Here is an 18,454-nt window from a genome sequence, read left to right as displayed (position 1 = left end):
TTTTGATCTACCAGCTGATTCCCTTTTCCCTTTCTTTCCTTGTGCCCTCGGACCTGTGGGTAACGTCTTTCGCTTCCCCTGTCCATTGTTGTCAATCATCGGAACCCTAAGACACACTATCATCTGATTCCTCTTTCTTTGGAATCCTTTGATGAACTTGCATCTGGTTCCCTTGGTTCATCGGAACCCTCTGATTCTGCAGAATCCGGTGATCAGATGTCATCCGGTTCCCTTGATTCATTCTCTTCACTGGCAGACTCTTGCCTTTTTGAGGTGGATACTATCCTGTCCATTGCATAAGTCAATGAGCCGGCATGCATGCGAAATTGTTGCTTAGTCATGTCCCATAAGTCCCCGAATGGAGTCAAATTGAATGGAGTCAAACTTCTGATTTAAAGCATAGTCTTGAATCTCTTTAGCGAACCACAACAAAACCGCTCAATCTGTCTTTCAAAGTAATCTTTCGAAACGAAGACACTGGCAAACAAGTATCCCAAAACCTCTCTCAGTAGTCATCCAATGTATCTTTCTCAATCGTTTTCAAGTGATGCCAAGTTGTTCATCTAATATCTAAGTTGACGTGAAAAAGAAATAGAATTTTAACCACGTTGTATGTGTTTCTCTGCGTAACTACAGAGTAGATCACCATGCCTGCACCGTTCCTTTCAAGTAAGATGTCGCCTTTTGCTCCCTGGAATGTTTTGAGAACCGCTCTTCGGAGAAGGCGAGTCAAATTGTTGTACAAACTCAAGGGCTCGCCTGACGGCTTGACTCCCTTCCTTGAGCTCCTCGGTTTCTTGTTGATCCGGTCTTTGTCAAAAGAGGACGAGCTCTCCTCCTTTGAATGGCTAGATGGCCTTCCATGCCTTCTAGACTTTGTTTCAAAAATCTACTTTAAAAGAATCTTGTCTTAGGTGCTTAGAAATTGAAGAACCTTCTTAGCATCCTCGAATACTTCAAATGGCGCCTTCCTCGTGTGTTGTTGTAGGCAAAATCCACCAAGCGCAAAAACTTTTCCCATTAATTTTTTTGATCCGAAAAATAAGACTTCAACAAATTCAAAACCATTGAATTCGCTATCTCAAATTGCCCATCTGTCTTCGGGTGGAACAAGGACGAGAACTGCAACTGCGTGCCAATGTTCTCCCAGATTGCCCTCCAAAACAAACTAGTCAACCGAGGATCCCTATCCAAGCAATGGACTAAGGCATGTGATATATTCGGAAAATCAATGAAACAAATGGTTTTGCCAAATGATCGGGCTTAACTGTCTTCTATACCATAAAGAAGGTAGTCCGCTCATTGAATATGTTGATGACTGTTGAAAAGCCATCATGCCGTCTTTGAGTCTTGGCGAGATGATGATGAAATCCATAGGAATGCTTTCTTAGGGGCGGGTGGGATGGGTAAAGGCTGTAAGAGTCCGTGTGCATTATGCCTGTCAAACTTGACATTTTGGCATACTAAACAATTGCGAACAAAGTCATTCACATCCTTTTTTAAGCCTCGGTCAGTAGAAGTAACGCTCCACACCCTTCAAGGTGGTATCTATGCCACGGTGGCCTGTAAAAGGTGGACAATGGCACTCGGTCAAGACCTTTTCCTTGAAGGGCTCTGTAATACACAACATCGTTTTCTGCATCAAATATCAATCCCGCATGGAATAGCTTGCAAGTGTCTCCCCACTTTGTATCTGATGAAAGATGTGTGCAAAGTCAAGATCTATGGTGTACTGATCTACCATATCCTCCAAGCTTCGATGATGAATAGCGGAAATAGCCAGAACCAAGGGTGTCTGAGACAACGCATCTGCCACTAAACTCTTCTGTCCCTTGAACATGGACAATCTGGAAGTGAACTTGACAGGAGGGTAGCCCATCACATCTGCTTTTTCGATAGCTACTTCTGTGACAAGAAGTAGCGTAAACTCTGATGATCCATAAGGATTGTATAATCAGCTCCGAGTAACTAGTGTCGCCACTGAGTAAGAGTATGGATCATTGCCAAATAGCTCTTTTTCATATATTTGTGCAACCATTTCAAGACGTAAAAACATCGTGCTCTCATAAGCAATTACATGGCCTTCTTGCATCAAGATTGGTGCGACCATAAGCATCACAATAAATTTCGAATGGTTTTGGAAAGTCTGGTAAGGCCAACACGAGTCCAGTAGTCTACTTTTCGTTGAGAGTCTCAAAGACTGCAACCTTTCGGTCCCACATAAAAGGAACTCCTTTCTGAGTCAGCATATGCAAAGGAGAAACTATCTCTACAAATTTCCAAATGAACCACCGATAATATGAGCACAAGCCTAGATAAGCTTCGAACCTCATGAACATTCTTCATGTTAGATGCAGCGGAATGAATGTGGTATTTTCTCAAGATTAGTGATCTTTATTGCTCAAGGTTCCTTTTAGTTCTTTAGGGAAAGAGAGAGCTTACCGTCTTGTAGAGTGCTGTGGTCACGAACAAAGTGAGTGGATTGTGCGTGCAAGTGAATGAGACTGAGAGAAGGATAGAGAAGAGATACGACGCCCGAGAGGCTGTAAAACCCTCCTCCGAAGGCCCCACTCTCGTCGGCGAGAGTGGTCTACTTTGATTGCACAAAGGTGTACAATGCGTATGCAATGGACTAATGCAATGGGACTATGCCGATGACGACGACGGCGATGACGACGACGACTTGGGCTGAAATCTGAGATCTTCTAGATGCTGAATTTCTTGGACTGTTTCAAGACTGTTTTGGCTGCGTTTTGATGGCTGAAAATGGGGGAGCAATCTGCAACCTTCTTGGGGGGAATCTGCTACTGTGCCATGGCTGAAAACTGCGAGGATCTGCTGTGGGTTATGGCTGAAACTAAAACACTGACCTGCTGCAAAAACGCTAGCAAAAAGTTGATGCTTTTGCTGTCCTCCCCTAGTGTTAGTGAGAGCTGAAGGAAACGCTGAGATGGCTGATGCTCTAGCGTTAGTGGAAACGCCAGGGCTGGCTGTGGGGAGAGGCTGAAATCGCCAAGCACAGGAAGTTGATGGCGATGGCTTCTGTGAAGGGAAACGCCAAGGAATGGGAAGGTACGGCGATGGTCTACTGTGGCGGGGGGTACTGCTGAGAAGTTGCCTGTTGAGCAGGGAGCTCCTGCTGCCTCTTCTGCCATTTAGTGCTAACTTGGGTTTGCTTATATAGAAACTTAGCAAAATTGCCCTACCTACTTTTGTAGGAAAGTCACTTAAAAATAATAAGTGAAAATCCCAATAAATAGGAAAATAGGCTAAATGCACTTGAAAATTCCCCTAACTGATGCTAATGGATTCTGATGGGAATTCCGATGATCATGTTGTGTGCAACCGGAGGATATGCATCTATGCTAAGTGACTGGGCATGCACGGTCTACGAATAGACTCACAAAAGTGCCAGATCACTGCTATTCTAAACTGATTGGACTGACTGAACCCTGTTGTGGTGTAGCTTGTCCACGGACACATAGGGTTGGGATGTGTCACGTGACACTTCAAATCATGCCAATAACGGATAGTCTCAATTTTGGCCAGGTCCAACTTTACTCCTATTGCTGAAGACGATATGTCCCCAAAAGTGTATCTCAGGGAAGAAAAAAATTCGCTCTTTTTCACATTTATAACCAATTTATGCTTCCTCAGTGCCTATAAAACTCTCTGAAAATCCCAAAAGTCGTCCTGAAAGCCGTCTTGTAGACATCTCCGGGAGAAATTCAGATCTGATGATAATCACTCTTCAGATCAATTCGGCAAGTAGAACCTTGAAGTCTGTCGAGTATATCATTGATCCTTGCAATGTGGAATCTATTCTGGTTCATTGTTTCTTTATTTTCACCTCCTGTAACTCTGTAAAGTGGCCGGTTCGGTGGTGTACTACCTGAGAATCAATCAACGTGAAGGATGCAACTCGCCTGGTACGCCCTCAGAGAAATAGTCAGCCTAAGTTTGCAGAAAATCTTGTCGTTCCTTTTCAAGGTCAAACATATTCGATCTTCAATTGTCATCGAGTAAAAGAAACTGGATTTCATCAAGTGGGATGGACTCGCCTTCAATCGTCATCGAGTATAATCTATTTGCCCTTCTCATTCGTCAAAGTCGCTTTCTTAGCCCGATAGTCAACCACGGCGTTGTTCTTGTGGTACCAAGGGATTCCTCGGAGGACATCACACCCTTCCAAAGGCATGATATAAAAGTCCTCGTGCCCTAAACACCCTGACATTGCAAACAAAATTTGCCAATGATCGGTGTAATGACAACATCTCGTCCGGGTGCCGCTAGAACTACCTTTGCCTGTGGCCTTAGCGTGTCGGGCGTAATTCCAAGTCGAGCTGCCAATTCAAGTGAAAAGAAGTTGGCCTTGACTCCTCCATCAAAGAAAGATGAGGGCTTCCTGGTCTCGCTCTTTGCCCCATGCTGTGCAAGGTTCGATATTTCCCAGCATTTGGTTGCTCATATAGCTGCCTACAATGCATGTATATATCCATAAGACTCAAGTTACCAAAACTCTCAACCCACTTGCCCTTCAAGTTTCTCCAAAATCTTCCACATGCGCGTGCCTTCTCTTGGGCATGAAAAAATTGATGCTTGACTTTCCATGTTCTACTCTTTTGAATCAATGCCTTGTATGTATGCAAATGACTTTGACAGTTATCTTTGTCCATAGTTGCATCTAGCTTTATGAAGGACTTTCGAGCATCTTGACATTCTTTATCAAACCACCTTTTGCGTGATCTACATTTGTTGATACCATGGACATGCTTTATGGATAACATTCTTAAGCTTCCCATTTAGTTTCCAGTAATGTGTCATATTCAAGCTTTGTTATTCATAACTTTTGCTTAACCATTCAATATACATTGGTGCCCGTTTGAAATCCATACAAAGAGATAACTTCTCTTCCCTTTGGTTGAGATTTTCATGCTTGGTTGTTTCTCCATAGGTAAAGGTCAATACATAAAGGTATGATAGTCTGATTCCGGGATCCAGTGGTGTGTCATATTCAAGCTTTGTTATTCATAACTTTTGCTTAACCATTCAATATACATTGGTGCCCGTTTGAAATCCATACAAAGAGCTAACTTCTCTTCCCTTTGGTTGAGATTTTCATGCTTGGTTGTTTCTCCATAGGTAAAGGTCAATACATAAGGTACGATGGTTTGATTCCGGGATCCATCGGCTAAGCGTACAACTCTTTATGCGTGTCACAAATTGTTGACGTGTCAAAGCTCTGAAGAAGGGAGCCAACTTGCAGATGTCGGCTGAGGGGCCTAAACCCTAAAAAGAACAAGTAACAGAAGAAGAAGTCCTACCAACTTATGGTGACCCCGTCCGATGGGGCCCCAAGTGACATAAAGGATCCAAATAAAGTAGGACCCACACACAGAGGAAAAGCTTGCAGATTTTCAAAAATTACATTGGCTAATGACGTGGCAGAGGAAAAGCTTGTAGATTTTCAAAAATTACATTGGCTGATGACGTGGCAAGCTGTATGGATTTTCGCGTTTTGCGTTGTTTGATGACGTGGTAAGCTGTACGGATTTCCGTGATTTACGCTTGTAGCTTTTTGGCATTGCTTTTGGACCAGGAGCTTTTGAGTTTGAAGGCTTTTCATGTAAACTGCTTTTCATAGGCCAAGGGCCTTTAAATATGTGCTAAGGGCTCATTCTCTGGCATGCTTCCTGAAGAAGGTGCAGAGTCTGGAGTACTAGCTTATAGTGGGTTGATGCAATATAAAGAAAATACCGAAAGGGTGCCAAGGTTTGGGGCCAATATCTCTGGGGTGGAATTCCGCCACTTCGTGTCTCGTGTCGTCTCTCTCTCTCTCTCTCTCTCTCTCTCTCTCTCTCTCTCTCTCTCTCTCTCTCTATCTCTCTCTCTCTCTCAGTTCAATTGTTAATGAAGTGGTAAAAGTCTGTTTAGTCTGTTCTTTTCTATCGGCACGTTGTGCCCGTCCTCTGACAGTGGTATCAGAGTATCAGGCGTGTGCTTTTCTGAAAGCATACCGGTCCTACCAAGGAGTTGGGAATTTTAGGTTTGTGCTTCGACCCCGGACTTACTAGCCACTCCCACCCTTACTTCATCGCGCATCGGGCACGCTCCCGTCTTCACCGCTCATTTCTTACAGGGCTTAAGCAATTAAGATCACTTGCAAGAGAAGGATCCAAGATTTGTTTCGAGCTGTTGTTTTTCTCAAAGGCAGTGCCATGCAGATGTTGGTAGCTACCGAGCAGCATACTCCAAGTACTTGGTAAGCTTTCAAGAAAATTTTTGCCCGAAGTTATATGGTTCCTGACATCTTCCTTCGGAGTGCAACTTCTGGCAGAGTGGGATATCCTGAAATGCTTGCCATGGAAACCCTAGCAGATTATAACTTGAAGTTTCTCATCATCTCCCAGTAGATGTCTCTTCACAATCAGATTACCTTGGAGGTCCAGTGCGATTGTTGTTCTATCATCGCCGCCAAAGAAACATTGTCTCTCCAAGAGCTGATGGACCATGTTGTGCTCAGCTACGACCTTATGGAAGGAACCTAACCCTAATTTTTGGTGCAGGTTTCAGGATGGAAAGTCAATCGACTTTTCGAGCTTGACTGATGTCGAGATTGCTTTTTAAGTTTGAAATCTGTTTGAGAACTTGTTTGGTGATCCTGTTTGGAACGGATGGTATCTGTTTTCAACTTGTCTTGGTGCCGATTTGAAATGTTTGACTCTGGCTTTAATACTGGTTTCAATGATTGGTCATTTTACTCGCGGGTGGAGTACAGAGAAATGATGTTTGAGAATGCTTGTTCATACATGGCCAGGACCCTTGTGGTTATTTGCGGGGGGAGTATTGAATGATTGAAAAGTGTTGTTTTTACTCATGGCCCGGACCTATATGGTTATTTACGCGGGCAGTATTAAGAAGTCTGAGCAGTGGCTACTCTCAGCACCTCCAAACAACGCAGGCTACGGTCTGTGGGGCGTTTGGTTGTAAAAGGACTATATCTCATGGCTCGGACCTTTTTAGGTTATTTGCGAGAGGAGTGATGAGTGAGTCGTTGACCTGGATGGTTATTTGGGGGGTGAGTGTTCATTGGCGACTTTCTGTTTCTATGTCTTGTAACATGCATATGTGAGCATTTGTGTTGCATTGTGATGTACCAACCACTGAATATTCCTAATTGGATGAGATTGCTTGGGTATGTAATTTTAGTGCATCAAGACACCCGTGGAAGATCAGTACGGTCTCGTGTGATGGCTAATTTTACTACGCCGGAATATTGAGAGTTCCGATCTGGATGAAAGGAGAAGCTAACTCCTTGATCAAAAGAGCCGAAAGAAGAAGCTAACTCCTTAACAAAAAGAGCAAACTAATTGTCCCTCTGAATGTTCCTCGAAATGACCCTCGAATTTTTTTTTTGAGCTAACTTGAGTTGTTTTGCAAGTATGCTGTAATCGCGGACGATTACTCTCTTTCAAGAAGGGGAGATGTCACAAATTGTTGACGTGTCAAAGCCCTGAAGAAGAAAGCCGACTTGCAGATGTCGGCCGAGGGGCCTAAACCCTAAGAAGAACAAGTAACAGAAGAAGAAGTCCTATCAACTTATGGGGACCCCTTCCGATGGGGCCCCAAGTGACATAAAGGATCAAAATAAAGCAAGACCCACACACACAGGATAAAGCTTGCAGATTTCCAAAAATTACGATGGCTGATGACGTGGCAGGCTGTACGGATTTCCGTGATTTATGCTGGCAGCTTTTTGGCATTGCTTTTGGACCAAGAGCTTTTGAGTTTGAAGGCTTTTCATATAAACTGCTTTTCATAGGCGAAGGGCCTTTAAATATGTGCTAAGGGCTCATTCTCTGGCATGCTTCCTAAAGAAGGTGCAGACTCTGGAGTACCGGCTTGTACTAGGTCGATGCAATATAAAGAAATACCGAAAGGGGCGCCAAGGTTTGGGGCCAATACTCTCTGGGGTGGAATTCCGCCACTCCGTGTTGCGTGTCATCTCTCTCTCTCTCTCTCTCTCTCTCTCTCTCTCTCTCAGTTCAATTGTTAATGAAGTGCTAAAAGTCTGTTCAATCTGTTCTTTTCTATCGGCACGTGGTGCGCGTCCTGTGACAATGCGATACATGACGGCTTCGGACAATAGCATTTAGTCAATCACACTATTCCCATTGTGTTTTCTACATGTAAATCCACCGGTTCCACTTCATAAAGATACACCATTGGCAATGAGCATACCCGTGCTATTGCACTTGTTAAAAGTAACTTTCCATAGTGATCCGGCTTTTTCTCGTCCATTGAAGTACGATCATATAGGTGAACTTCCTCAACTCCCGTGAATGTATGGCATATCAAATTATTGAGTATCATGTTGCAATGTGTTTGTGTGGGCATTCATATCCCCAAAGACAATAACATCACCTTTGCCTTTGAAATAAGCAATGTACTTCTCTAAATCAACAAATGGCTGATCTCTATCCATGCAAGCATAAAAGGGGGAATCATGATGAGGAATGTAGCAACCGGCTACTAAAATGGGCGCTCTTTTTGGTGTCATAATTTTCAGTCATACGTAACGTTTGTGCTTGTCATCTTTCACAATTGATATAAAATCTTCCAATCCTTTCTTAATCATACATGCTACCCCTCCTTGCCCTCTTCGTTGCTTGCGATTCTTTGACCACTTCAATGAATGTACATTGTAATCCAATCCTTTGTGCTTCATGCTCCCAAGTTTCAACAAGAAGTACAACATCGGCTTTGCTTGTTAGTTCACCTATGCCAACCCCCCCCCCCCAAATCGCGCGTTCCTATTTGCTCGAGGGACTTGCCTCCTCCTTGGGCATGTTTTCATGAGAGAAATGAAATGATATATTAACGTCTACAAAAGGCCAAAATGACCTATGAGACCAAACTGATTACAGTGGTGAGTCTAGTACCAAGTCTGGGTACAAACAAAGAAAACTAGAAACTAGAAACTGAGATAGGAGTGCTACCGACTCCTATGGGTGGCTGGTAAGCTGAGCAATGGTATAATGCCACAAAGGTACAAAATGGGGATAAGTGTCACCATGATACAATATAGCACTAGCATGAAGTCTATCCTAATCGACACTCTAGGTGTCGTGCTAGAATCCTGTGGATCCTCTGCCGCAATCTTCGTCGGTGCTGCGTCGCTCCCCTTCTCAGTCATGGTCGTCTCGATCTCCCCAACTGGCAACTCTATAGCTGAGAGAGAGAGAGAGAGAGAGAGAGAGAGAGAGAGAGAGAGAGAGAGAGAGAGAGAGAGAGAGAGAGAGAGAGAGAGAGCGAGCTTGATGATGAAGCGTTGGTTTTGCCGTTGTTGGGCGCGCCATGTTGTTTGTGCCTAACCCCACCGCCACCGTGTGCTACTGCTTGTTGCCCCGGTGCTGCCCCCCTTTACTGGTTTGCCGCAAACGCTCGTGTTGTTGTTGCTGGGCTCGGTGGCGCTTCCGCTGGCGCCTTCGAGGACCGCTTCGCCTTCAACTCTTCGTTGGCCTCTTCCCTCTGTTGCCCTTTGAAAGGTTCCATTACCTTTTTCCTCCCTTCTCCTCCCCTTTACCCTTTTTCCTTCCTTTGTTGTTGGTTTTAGTGATTTGTGTGCTGCCTATTTTTTACTTTTTTTTTGGTGTTTGCTGCCCATTCCTGGCCTATGAGATAGATGTGGGTGTGAGTTCCTGTGTGCTGGTTTGCTTTCTTTTTCTCTTTTTGTGTTTTTCGTATTTGGGTTGGGTGTGTGAGTGGGAGTGGGTGCCTGGGTGCAAGTCTTTTTCGTTTTATTTTGGTTCTTGTTTTTTCTCGGGGGTGGGTGTGGTGGCCTCTTCAGTGTGGTGATTCCCTACGAAGGCTACTTGATGGGTTTGGCCGGATGAGAGCCTCCACTCAAGTTTTGGGACCAATGGTTTCCTCATATTGCCGTGTCCCCTCTTAAGTCGTATTCACCCTGCTGGTTTTGTCGTCATCCTTGGTGGACCCTCTTTTGGTGCTGCTTTTTAGTAGTTACCTAGTGATTGACCCGAGGCTGCCTCATCTCCTTCGTAGCATGCGTTGGTGGTGCTCTCCTAGACGGGCACTGTCAAGTGCAGCGGAATTGAAAAGGTGAAGATCTAGGCTTTACACTTTCACAAATCTTTTACTTCTTTTCCTTGCGTTAGTGATTCCTTTTAGCTGGAATGTTGGTTCCTTTTACCTTTCCCTGAGAGAATGAGAGAATGGAACATAGATGTGTAGAGGGAGATAGAAAGAGAGAGAGGAGGAGAATGACACGCGATGGGGTCCCAACCAACCCTCTCAAGGGCCCCCCACATCGTTGCCGATGTACTTGATTTAGATTGCATAAAGGGAATGTACACACAATGCAATATTTCAAGTGCAAACTCTACTGACTCGAATAATGACTTTCTCCACGGTAACTCCTCAAGACGAGGCACCTCCGGGGCTGATTAGATGCACCTTTGGATCCTTCTCAATGTGGGATTGCGGATGGCCACCAAGGGGCTGATTTGCACTCCAATGTGAGAGCAATGAAGGGCTGAAAACACAGATCTCGACAAGGCCGATGATGGACAGCAATGGAGCACTCGATGCCGGCGAGGAAATGGCCGAGGGGAGGCTCGATGGGCTGCCGAAGTACCGGACCGCAACAGAGAAACTGCGAGAGCAAAGCTGAGCCGCTTTCTGGCGATGGAGAGGGCTGAGAACTGAAAACGCTGGCTGGCTGGGCTGAGAATTGCAAGCGCTGGTGCTGATCTGTAATTGCTAGTTGCCAGGGCTGAGCTTTTCTAAAAATGCTAGCTGGTTGGGCTGAAAAACATTGAGGGCTGATCTGCAATTAGCAAGCGCTAGACTCCTCTGCCACTTATGCTGAAAATGCTGAATGCCTTGCTCCCTTTATAGGTGAGATTTTCTGGTTATGAACTTATTTGGGCTTAGGTAGGGCAATCCGTCCACCATACCCAACAAATAAATCAATAAAAATTGATTTTATTGATTTATTAAAATGTTAGGCCAAGGGGTGTCAATTTGGGTGAAACTGTCACACATCTGGCCACCCGAGAATCCAATCGACGCGGGGAATGGCTTGTTGGATTCCTCTAGCCTAGAACTACATGCACATCATGCCAGATGCCCACCGCAATGTAATAACATCCGTCACAATGCGTGTACAACCATTTATGCAATAGGGTTCCAAAACTGGAAAACCTAACCTAATGGACTTGTTTGGACATGCAGGTCTTGCCAACAAGCTCACAAAATTGTCGGTACTAATCCTCCTAAAAATCTAGATTCTAGACACTCCCATCTAGGAAGAAGGGGAAAGCTGGCTCTGGAAGTTGATGAAGCATGTCCAGGTGGCACACAAAGCCATGTGCACATGACATCCCCTGCTGCTTAAGGTGAGGTATGGGTTACCAATCCGCATGGCCTCCTTGTATGAGGCTAGCAAATTCAGGTAGTCGGTGAAGAACTCCTCGTCCACCCAAGCCACTTCATGTGTCCCTCGATCCTTGAATTTGAGGAAATGCTGCTTTGCTTCCTTCTTATTGCCAAATTGAAATTGAAGCATTGGATAATGCTTCGGCTTGATGATTTTGACTAGAACAATGATCTCCGGCGGTTCTTCTTTTGGATTGCTCCTCGGAATTCCACCCTTGTGGCGGCAACTCGATAGGTCCACTGGAGAAACTCGGTGTGCCTCTTGTAGACGCTCCAAAGGAACAGCCATGTGAGGTCTCTGCTTCCGGAATTTGACCATCCTTGTCTTGAGTGCCATGAAATCCTCACAAAACTTATATGAGTTTGGCTTCTTATGAACAAAGAAAACTGGTAAACCAAAAGACCGTACCTTGGGAGGGCGAAGCCTCCTAAACAAAAAGTCACCTGGTTTTGGCTTCTCTTTATCTGGTTGAGAGAAAGTTTTACCTACGTGTTCCTGCTTATACAATTAGTCAGAGACAATGTCCATAGGTCAATGAGGATGGTGTGTAGGGGAATGGATGGGGATGGTCTGTAGGGGAATGATGCATTCTGGGGAAGTATAGAATTGACCTTGACAAAACCTTCACTATATGTGTCAGGAATACCCAAGTTCCTTGATTTTGAGTTGACATAGATGACCGCCGCTTGGGCTCCTCGACGTAGCTCTCTATTTTCTTGGACGTGAGAGATGAGAGGGAGAGAGGGAATACCGCTCTCGCCTCGAATGAGGACGGGCTTCGACACATTATCTTTGATGAGAAACGTGAGCTCATCCCAATCGATAATGGGCTTGAACCTGCGAAACCACTTAATGCCCAAAATGATATCACATCCTGCAAATTTAGAGACTACAAAACGACGAGTGGATTGGATATATTGAATGATCAATTTGACATCATCACATTCTTGAAAGATTGAAGCGTCCATGCCTTCAGGAAACCCTTGCATCGGGAGGGTGGGGATAGGAGAAGTCTGAAGACGTTCATGTTTCACAAGAGATTCACTTTTGACATCTTGAGGACTTTCAAAATCAAATAAGTCAATGACTCTTTCACCATTAACATGTTAATAACATTTCATCCTTCTCGAAAGTCCCCTCCTGCTTAGCTTCTTGCTCTACCACACTCATAGCATTCACTTGAGGGGTAGCATCAGAAGTTGACGCAATAGAGGTTTCCTTTTGAGATTCTTTCTTAGGACACTCCCTTTTCATGTGACCTTCTACATGACAATGAAAACAACTATGTTCCTTTGCATAGAATGCCTGTTCTTCCTCAGTTAATTGACCATCTAAAACTCCTTGAGCAATCTTTTCATCAGGTGTGAGTTGAGGCATATCAGATTTTCCTTCTTTACCCTTATCCTTAAATTTATCGCTCTTTGATTGAGATTGAGAAGAATTGGAAGAGTTCTTTTTATTGTTACCATTCTCATCAGAATTCTTGTCCTTAGACAAGTCGTGAGAGGAAGAGTTGCCATTAGCTAAGGTCGTCTTGAGCTTACTCTTGTTGTGCTTCATCTCTTGGAGTTGAGTTAAGTGTATAGCGTCTTGCAATAACTTTGGATCACCGGCTTCCTCATCCAACTTGATTGAGCGGTTCAATCCAAAGAGAAAGGCCTTTCCTCATCCAATTTCCACAATTGTCCACCTAATTGAGACACACTGTTAGCATACGACGTGAGAGGTTTACCTTGTTGAGACAAAGCCCAAAAATCCTCTTTCAATCGCTTCTGGTACTGTGGAGGCAAGAAGCGAGTCTTTAGATCCTACTCAAACTCCTCTCAACTAAGCTCGAGAGGGGGAACAAGGAAAGACTCGGTACAGGTCGCCTTGTGGGCCTCTTCCTCCTTCTCTATCCACTCATCCCTCCAAGTGATGGCATCACCCGTGAGATGCATGGAAGCTAGGAGAACCTTGTTATTGTCAGACTTTTAAACAACCGCAACATAGGATGTAAATTGATGCAATCAAGAATAAATGACAATAGCATCCATCTTACCGTCATACTTACTAAACATGATCTTCTCGGGAATTGGTTCATTGGTCGTCTATGTAGCATTGGTCGCCTCCGCAATGGTCTTGGCAAGCTTTTCATAATCGGGCTCCAAAGAAGGGGTATCGGATTGCACCGCCAAGGCGGAGATGAGATCACGCATGGATTGCCTTTCTTGCCTTCGGGCCTCGGTGCCTCCCGTCTACTAGCCTCGGCTTAGGCCGCCAATCAACGTTCCTCTCGCTCCACCGCTTCCGCATGCTCTAATCGACTCGCCTCCGCTTCCAAACACTCTTGTCGTCGAGCTTCGTCTTGCCGCATCATCATCTCCATCATCATACTCATCATAGCATCCATGGGATTTGGTGGCAAAGAGTGAGGGGTAGGGGGAGGGCTCATGGGAGGATCCGTAGGTGGAACTTGCTCGCCTTCTTCATTGGTGGAGGTCTCCATACCGCAATGAGTCTTGACCATGCAAGGATTTCTCCTCTTGGTTCAAGGAAGGTCACATATTAATCTTCGGGAGACTATCTACCCCCTCGTCGGCACACCCCGCGTGCAATAAGTTTACAATTGGTTGCTATTTTCCGATGCTCAAGGCGCATGGTTCACACGCAATGGTAGGCCTACCGTTCCAAGAGAGGGCTGCCAACACAACCAAAAACACGAGAGAAAAAAAACTTTTTGGGGATTAGCGGATTAGCGTAAAATCTTCAAAGCTCTGATACCAATGTCAGGTGCAACGGAATTGAAAAGGTGAAGATCTAGGTTTTACACTTCCACAAATCTTTTACTTCTTTTCCTTGCGTTAGTGATTCCTTTTAGGTTGAATGTTGGTTCCTTTTACCTTTCCTTGAGAGAGGGAATGAGAATGCAGTAGAGATTTGTAGAGGGAGATAGAAAGAGAGAGAGGAGGAGAATGACATCCGATGGGGTCCCAACCAACCCTCTCAAGGGCCCCCCACACCGTCGCCGATGTGGTATTGCTAGATTGTGTAAATGGAATGTACAGGAAAGGTAGGAGATTGTTTGGGCCTCCTTTGGGAACAGGTTGACAGAACCTGCTTTATGTTCAGCTCTCAACGTAGCATACATGTATCCCTTGATTGAGTATAACAAAGATGTATAACCTTTGACTCGTGTGCTCCAAACACTGGATAGGTCCTCTACGCCTTGTCAACGAGGTAGGAACAACCGCTTGGGCCTGGTGCTGAGAAAGAAAGTGGGCAAGAGTGCTATCCTTCCGCGAGCCTTTGAGAGTCTGGCTTTCATGGTGTGAAGCTGAAGGTAGGCAAAGTGTGTGAAAGCGGAAGCAAGGGGTTAACTTTAGCTGCCTTACTGGCATGAGAATTCGATGCAGCACTGTCCAACTTAGACTTCTTCGTGCAATTCCTCGGAGTATGTCCTGGATCACCACACTTGCGGCAAATCACCTACTCCTTGGACCTTCCACAGATCCAAAAGTATCATCCTTTCGTTGCTTTTGCTTTTGCTTTGCTATCCTGGATGACTGTCCAATCAAGGTTCGAGGGTCCCCTTCAAATCCAGAGCTCCATAACTGGTCCACCTGAGCCAACATCGTGGAAACAAGCTCCTCCCAAGTCAAATCAGTAATTGTTGCTGAATAAAAAGCACTAGTACTCCGATTTGAGATGGGTCATCAAAACAATAGCGATATGATATATCTTATGAAGAGATCAGCTTCCTTGCCTTAGAATCATGAGCTACATCTCGTACATCTAATGAATGTGATATTTCGTAATCTTGGACTTCTGACACTCCAAAGTCTGCAAATGTACCTCTAGGTGTGCTCTCTTCATAGACATCATCCAATTGTTAACTTTTTCTAAGTGGTTCAAGATCTCTTGAGCATTGATCCTACTCCGAATATGTCCAAGAGCCTGTCGATTACGATTTAGGAATATATAGAAGAGCGGATCCTAACATTCAACTGATCCTATTGAGTGTTGATACTTCTCAAGCTTCTCCTACTCCTTGTACGAGAGGGTACGGTCGTTAGTAGCGAATCTCGTCATTGACCATCAACATATGGTTATAGGCCTCCAACACCGCCTCCATAAGCACTTTACAATCTTGGTAGTCGGTGGTGCATCTAGCTTGTGATTTGTGGAAACACTAGCAACACAGGAACCTTCGTGTCGAGTAAATCTTTTAACTCCGTATCATGAGTAGATCTCAAATTCTCCAAGGTAACATCTACTGTGTCGTCTCCACCACGAGAACTCTCTAGAAGATTTTTCTTGGGTGCCCACTGCCATGGTCAAGATACTTCAAGGTCACAAGAGAATCCTCCTTAAATAGGGATCAAGGTTGAAAGCGACCTCCCATGAAAGAGATCTCCAACCTCCTCTGCAAGGTGCATATAGGCTGTCTGAAGTCAATCCAAGGACAAATCCCTCTTTCTGTGAAAATGCAGCTACAAACTCGTCCTCCACGACAAAATTGAAGCAAAGCACTGTCAGCCCCCTCTCAACACAATGCAAGGCCGATGTCGTCAAGTAGTGGCTATGATACCATGTCAAAGTGCAGCAGCAGATGTGGTGGCACGGGAGCACGGAAGAGAGAGAGAGGAGGAGAGAGAAAAACGGAAGAGAGAGAGAATGGACAAGCCCTGTGGGGCAATCTCTGCAAGCAGGAGGGTTTTCAAGGGCTCTGCACATCTGCTCTCTAGGGGCCCCCCTTCCCCCATAAAGACGTGCAGCCAGGCTGCCTGACCCACAAAAATACTTGACGACACCATAAACTGGGAAATGTGAGACCGCCCAGTGTCACGAGCCTAAAAACAGGATACCCTTTGTAAGTGGTGTAAACACTGACGAGACCGGACAATACCTGGACACTGCCCAAGACCAATGCACATGGGAATGACCTCATAAGGTCAGTCACAGCCACAAAGAAGCTCTCTCTCCCTAGATCTAGGCAGGAAACCCAAGGGATGTACGAATTATGTCATTCTAGGAAGATTGTTTGATGGGATGTATCAATATTAGTGACATTGATGATTTTTGCTATGCACTTCTTTATATTGTGATATTTCATAAATTTGGTCTATTTCTCTTGTTTAAGTATACGTTCTCTTTTCTGATGCTATCCAGGTATAAGATATACACTGAAGGGCACGCATGGTCAGTGAGCTTCAAATACATATTTGCGTGCGATTCACCTGTACTTGTGGCTATCCCCACTTATCACGAATTCTTCACCAGAGGGCTTATTCCTACAGTACATTATTGGCCAATTAGACGAGATCGCTTGTGCCCCTCCATCAAATTTGCAGTGAATTGGGGTAATGAGCACCCAACAGAGGTATATATAAACAACTCTAGCAATGTCTAGCTTTTACAGATGTAGCAGGCCTATTCTAGCAATGTCTGACAGGCGAATTTCTTGCATTCACTAGTTTCGATTACTACTTTTCTTTTCATCTCTGGAATAACGTCTGTTGTGATGACGTCAGACCATTGCCTTCCTAGTAAAATAGTGTGATAAGCTGTAGATGATAGAATATGGTCCCTATGAAGGTTAGCTATGCTCTGTGCGTAGTAATGCACGACAAGCCTTTCTGCAATCAACTTTACTGTTTTTCATGTTCATCGGATGGTAATTGGTGTCGTGTTTTCAGGCCAAGGCAATAGGCAATGCAGGGCAAGAATTTATATGGAGAAACCTCACAATGGACTATGTGTATGATTATATGTTCCATTTGCTGAGTGAGTATGCAAAACTACAAAATTTTAAACCTGTAGTCCCTTCAACCGCTCGATTGCTTTGCAAGCAGGCTATTCTTTGCTTTACGGATGATCCCAAAATCAAAGAGTTTTTGAAGGCATCTGAAGCAGAAGTTTCAACTTCACCACCATGCACACTCACACCGCTGAGTCCAAAGTTTCGAGCTGACATGGAGGAGAAGGGCGATAATGCCACCAGAAGAATATGGAGGTTGGAGAAGATGGCTTCTAGGAATAAGTAAACACCCATGTACAAAAAGCTTGGTGACTATCGATGGGGGAGATGAACCGCACGAAAGTGCTTGTCAGCTTCCAAATAGCTACCACGCTTTGTTTTGGGAAGTGATGGGATGGGATAAAGTGTCGTGGTTTCACATAAATGTAAGGTAGTAGATCTGGTCTCCCCCGAAAAAAAATGTACATGAAAATTAGGGCAAAATGTTTTTTTGGGTCCTTTTCCTTTTTATTTCTTGCTATGAACAGAGAGGGGAACCTTCTGCGTGTAGGCAGGGGTAAAGCATAGCCAGTTTTGAGATTCATGGCTGAAAGGGCAGTTCCATTATATGTATCGCATCAGAATGCTGAGGTTCAAATAAGGGAGCATTTTCCCTTTTACAAGTAATTTCCATGATTCGATGTATCCATCGTTGGTAATGCTTAGCTCACACTTTGCAATGCTACCATATTTGCATCTGGTTTCATCTGGCTCCTAGCTCAGATAAACTAAGAGAAATGTGCACATTGAGAAATTTTATGAGAAATATCTCTATACCCACAGTTTTGTACAAAAATGTCGCATTTAGAGCATGGGTGGATTCCAGGTTTTGGGGCGGGGCGGGGCGGGGCGGGTGGGGAGGGGGCTCGGTGCCATTTTTTGCCCGCTAGCTCACTCTTGGTTTACCCTCACGATCATGCAGCAGAGATCAAAGTCGTTTGTCCTCCCTCAATTTGAGCCCTTGGTCCCCTCTAAAGGGGACCTTTTGCCATATAGTGATTATGGAGGATGAATTAGTGTGCCATTCATGGCATTAGCATGATTAGTATGTGGTTAGTGTATAGTTTAATTAGATGCAAAAACGACTTGATTAATGCACACCAAAGAGAGTACAAGAGTGCCTTTAAGTAGAGCAAAAAGAGCATATCCACTTAGGCACAAATGAAATAATGGAATCCTATCTTCCACCTAAGATTGCGGACTAAAAAATTAAC

At 44.6% G+C, this 18,454-nt stretch overlaps 1 protein-coding gene across 2 annotated transcripts in view; it reads left to right on the top strand.

Annotated features, from left to right (window-relative positions):
- The window catches only part of LOC147431569 (uncharacterized), a 67,709-nt gene extending 49,822 nt beyond the window's left edge, over nt 1–17,887 (top strand). The window contains exons 5-7 of one of the 2 annotated variants that reach the window (XM_086494126.1): nt 16,613–16,823; nt 17,140–17,201; nt 17,296–17,556. In XM_086494126.1, coding sequence (XP_086350252.1) covers nt 16,613–16,823; nt 17,140–17,201; nt 17,296–17,341 — 319 coding nt within the window. In that variant the 3' untranslated portion in view covers nt 17,342–17,556. Of the gene's footprint in view, nt 1–16,612; nt 16,824–17,139 lie in introns of both variants that reach the window. The other variant, XM_086494125.1, reaches the window with a different exon arrangement.
- Nucleotides 17,888–18,454: the final 567 nt, after the last annotated feature.

This window comes from Adiantum capillus-veneris, chromosome 21 (assembly GCF_014529385.1).
Source record: "Adiantum capillus-veneris isolate H3 chromosome 21, ASM1452938v2, whole genome shotgun sequence".
In the NCBI taxonomy this organism is placed as follows: Eukaryota; Viridiplantae; Streptophyta; class Polypodiopsida; order Polypodiales; family Pteridaceae; genus Adiantum; species Adiantum capillus-veneris.
This window is presented reverse-complemented; position numbering and strand designations above follow the sequence as displayed.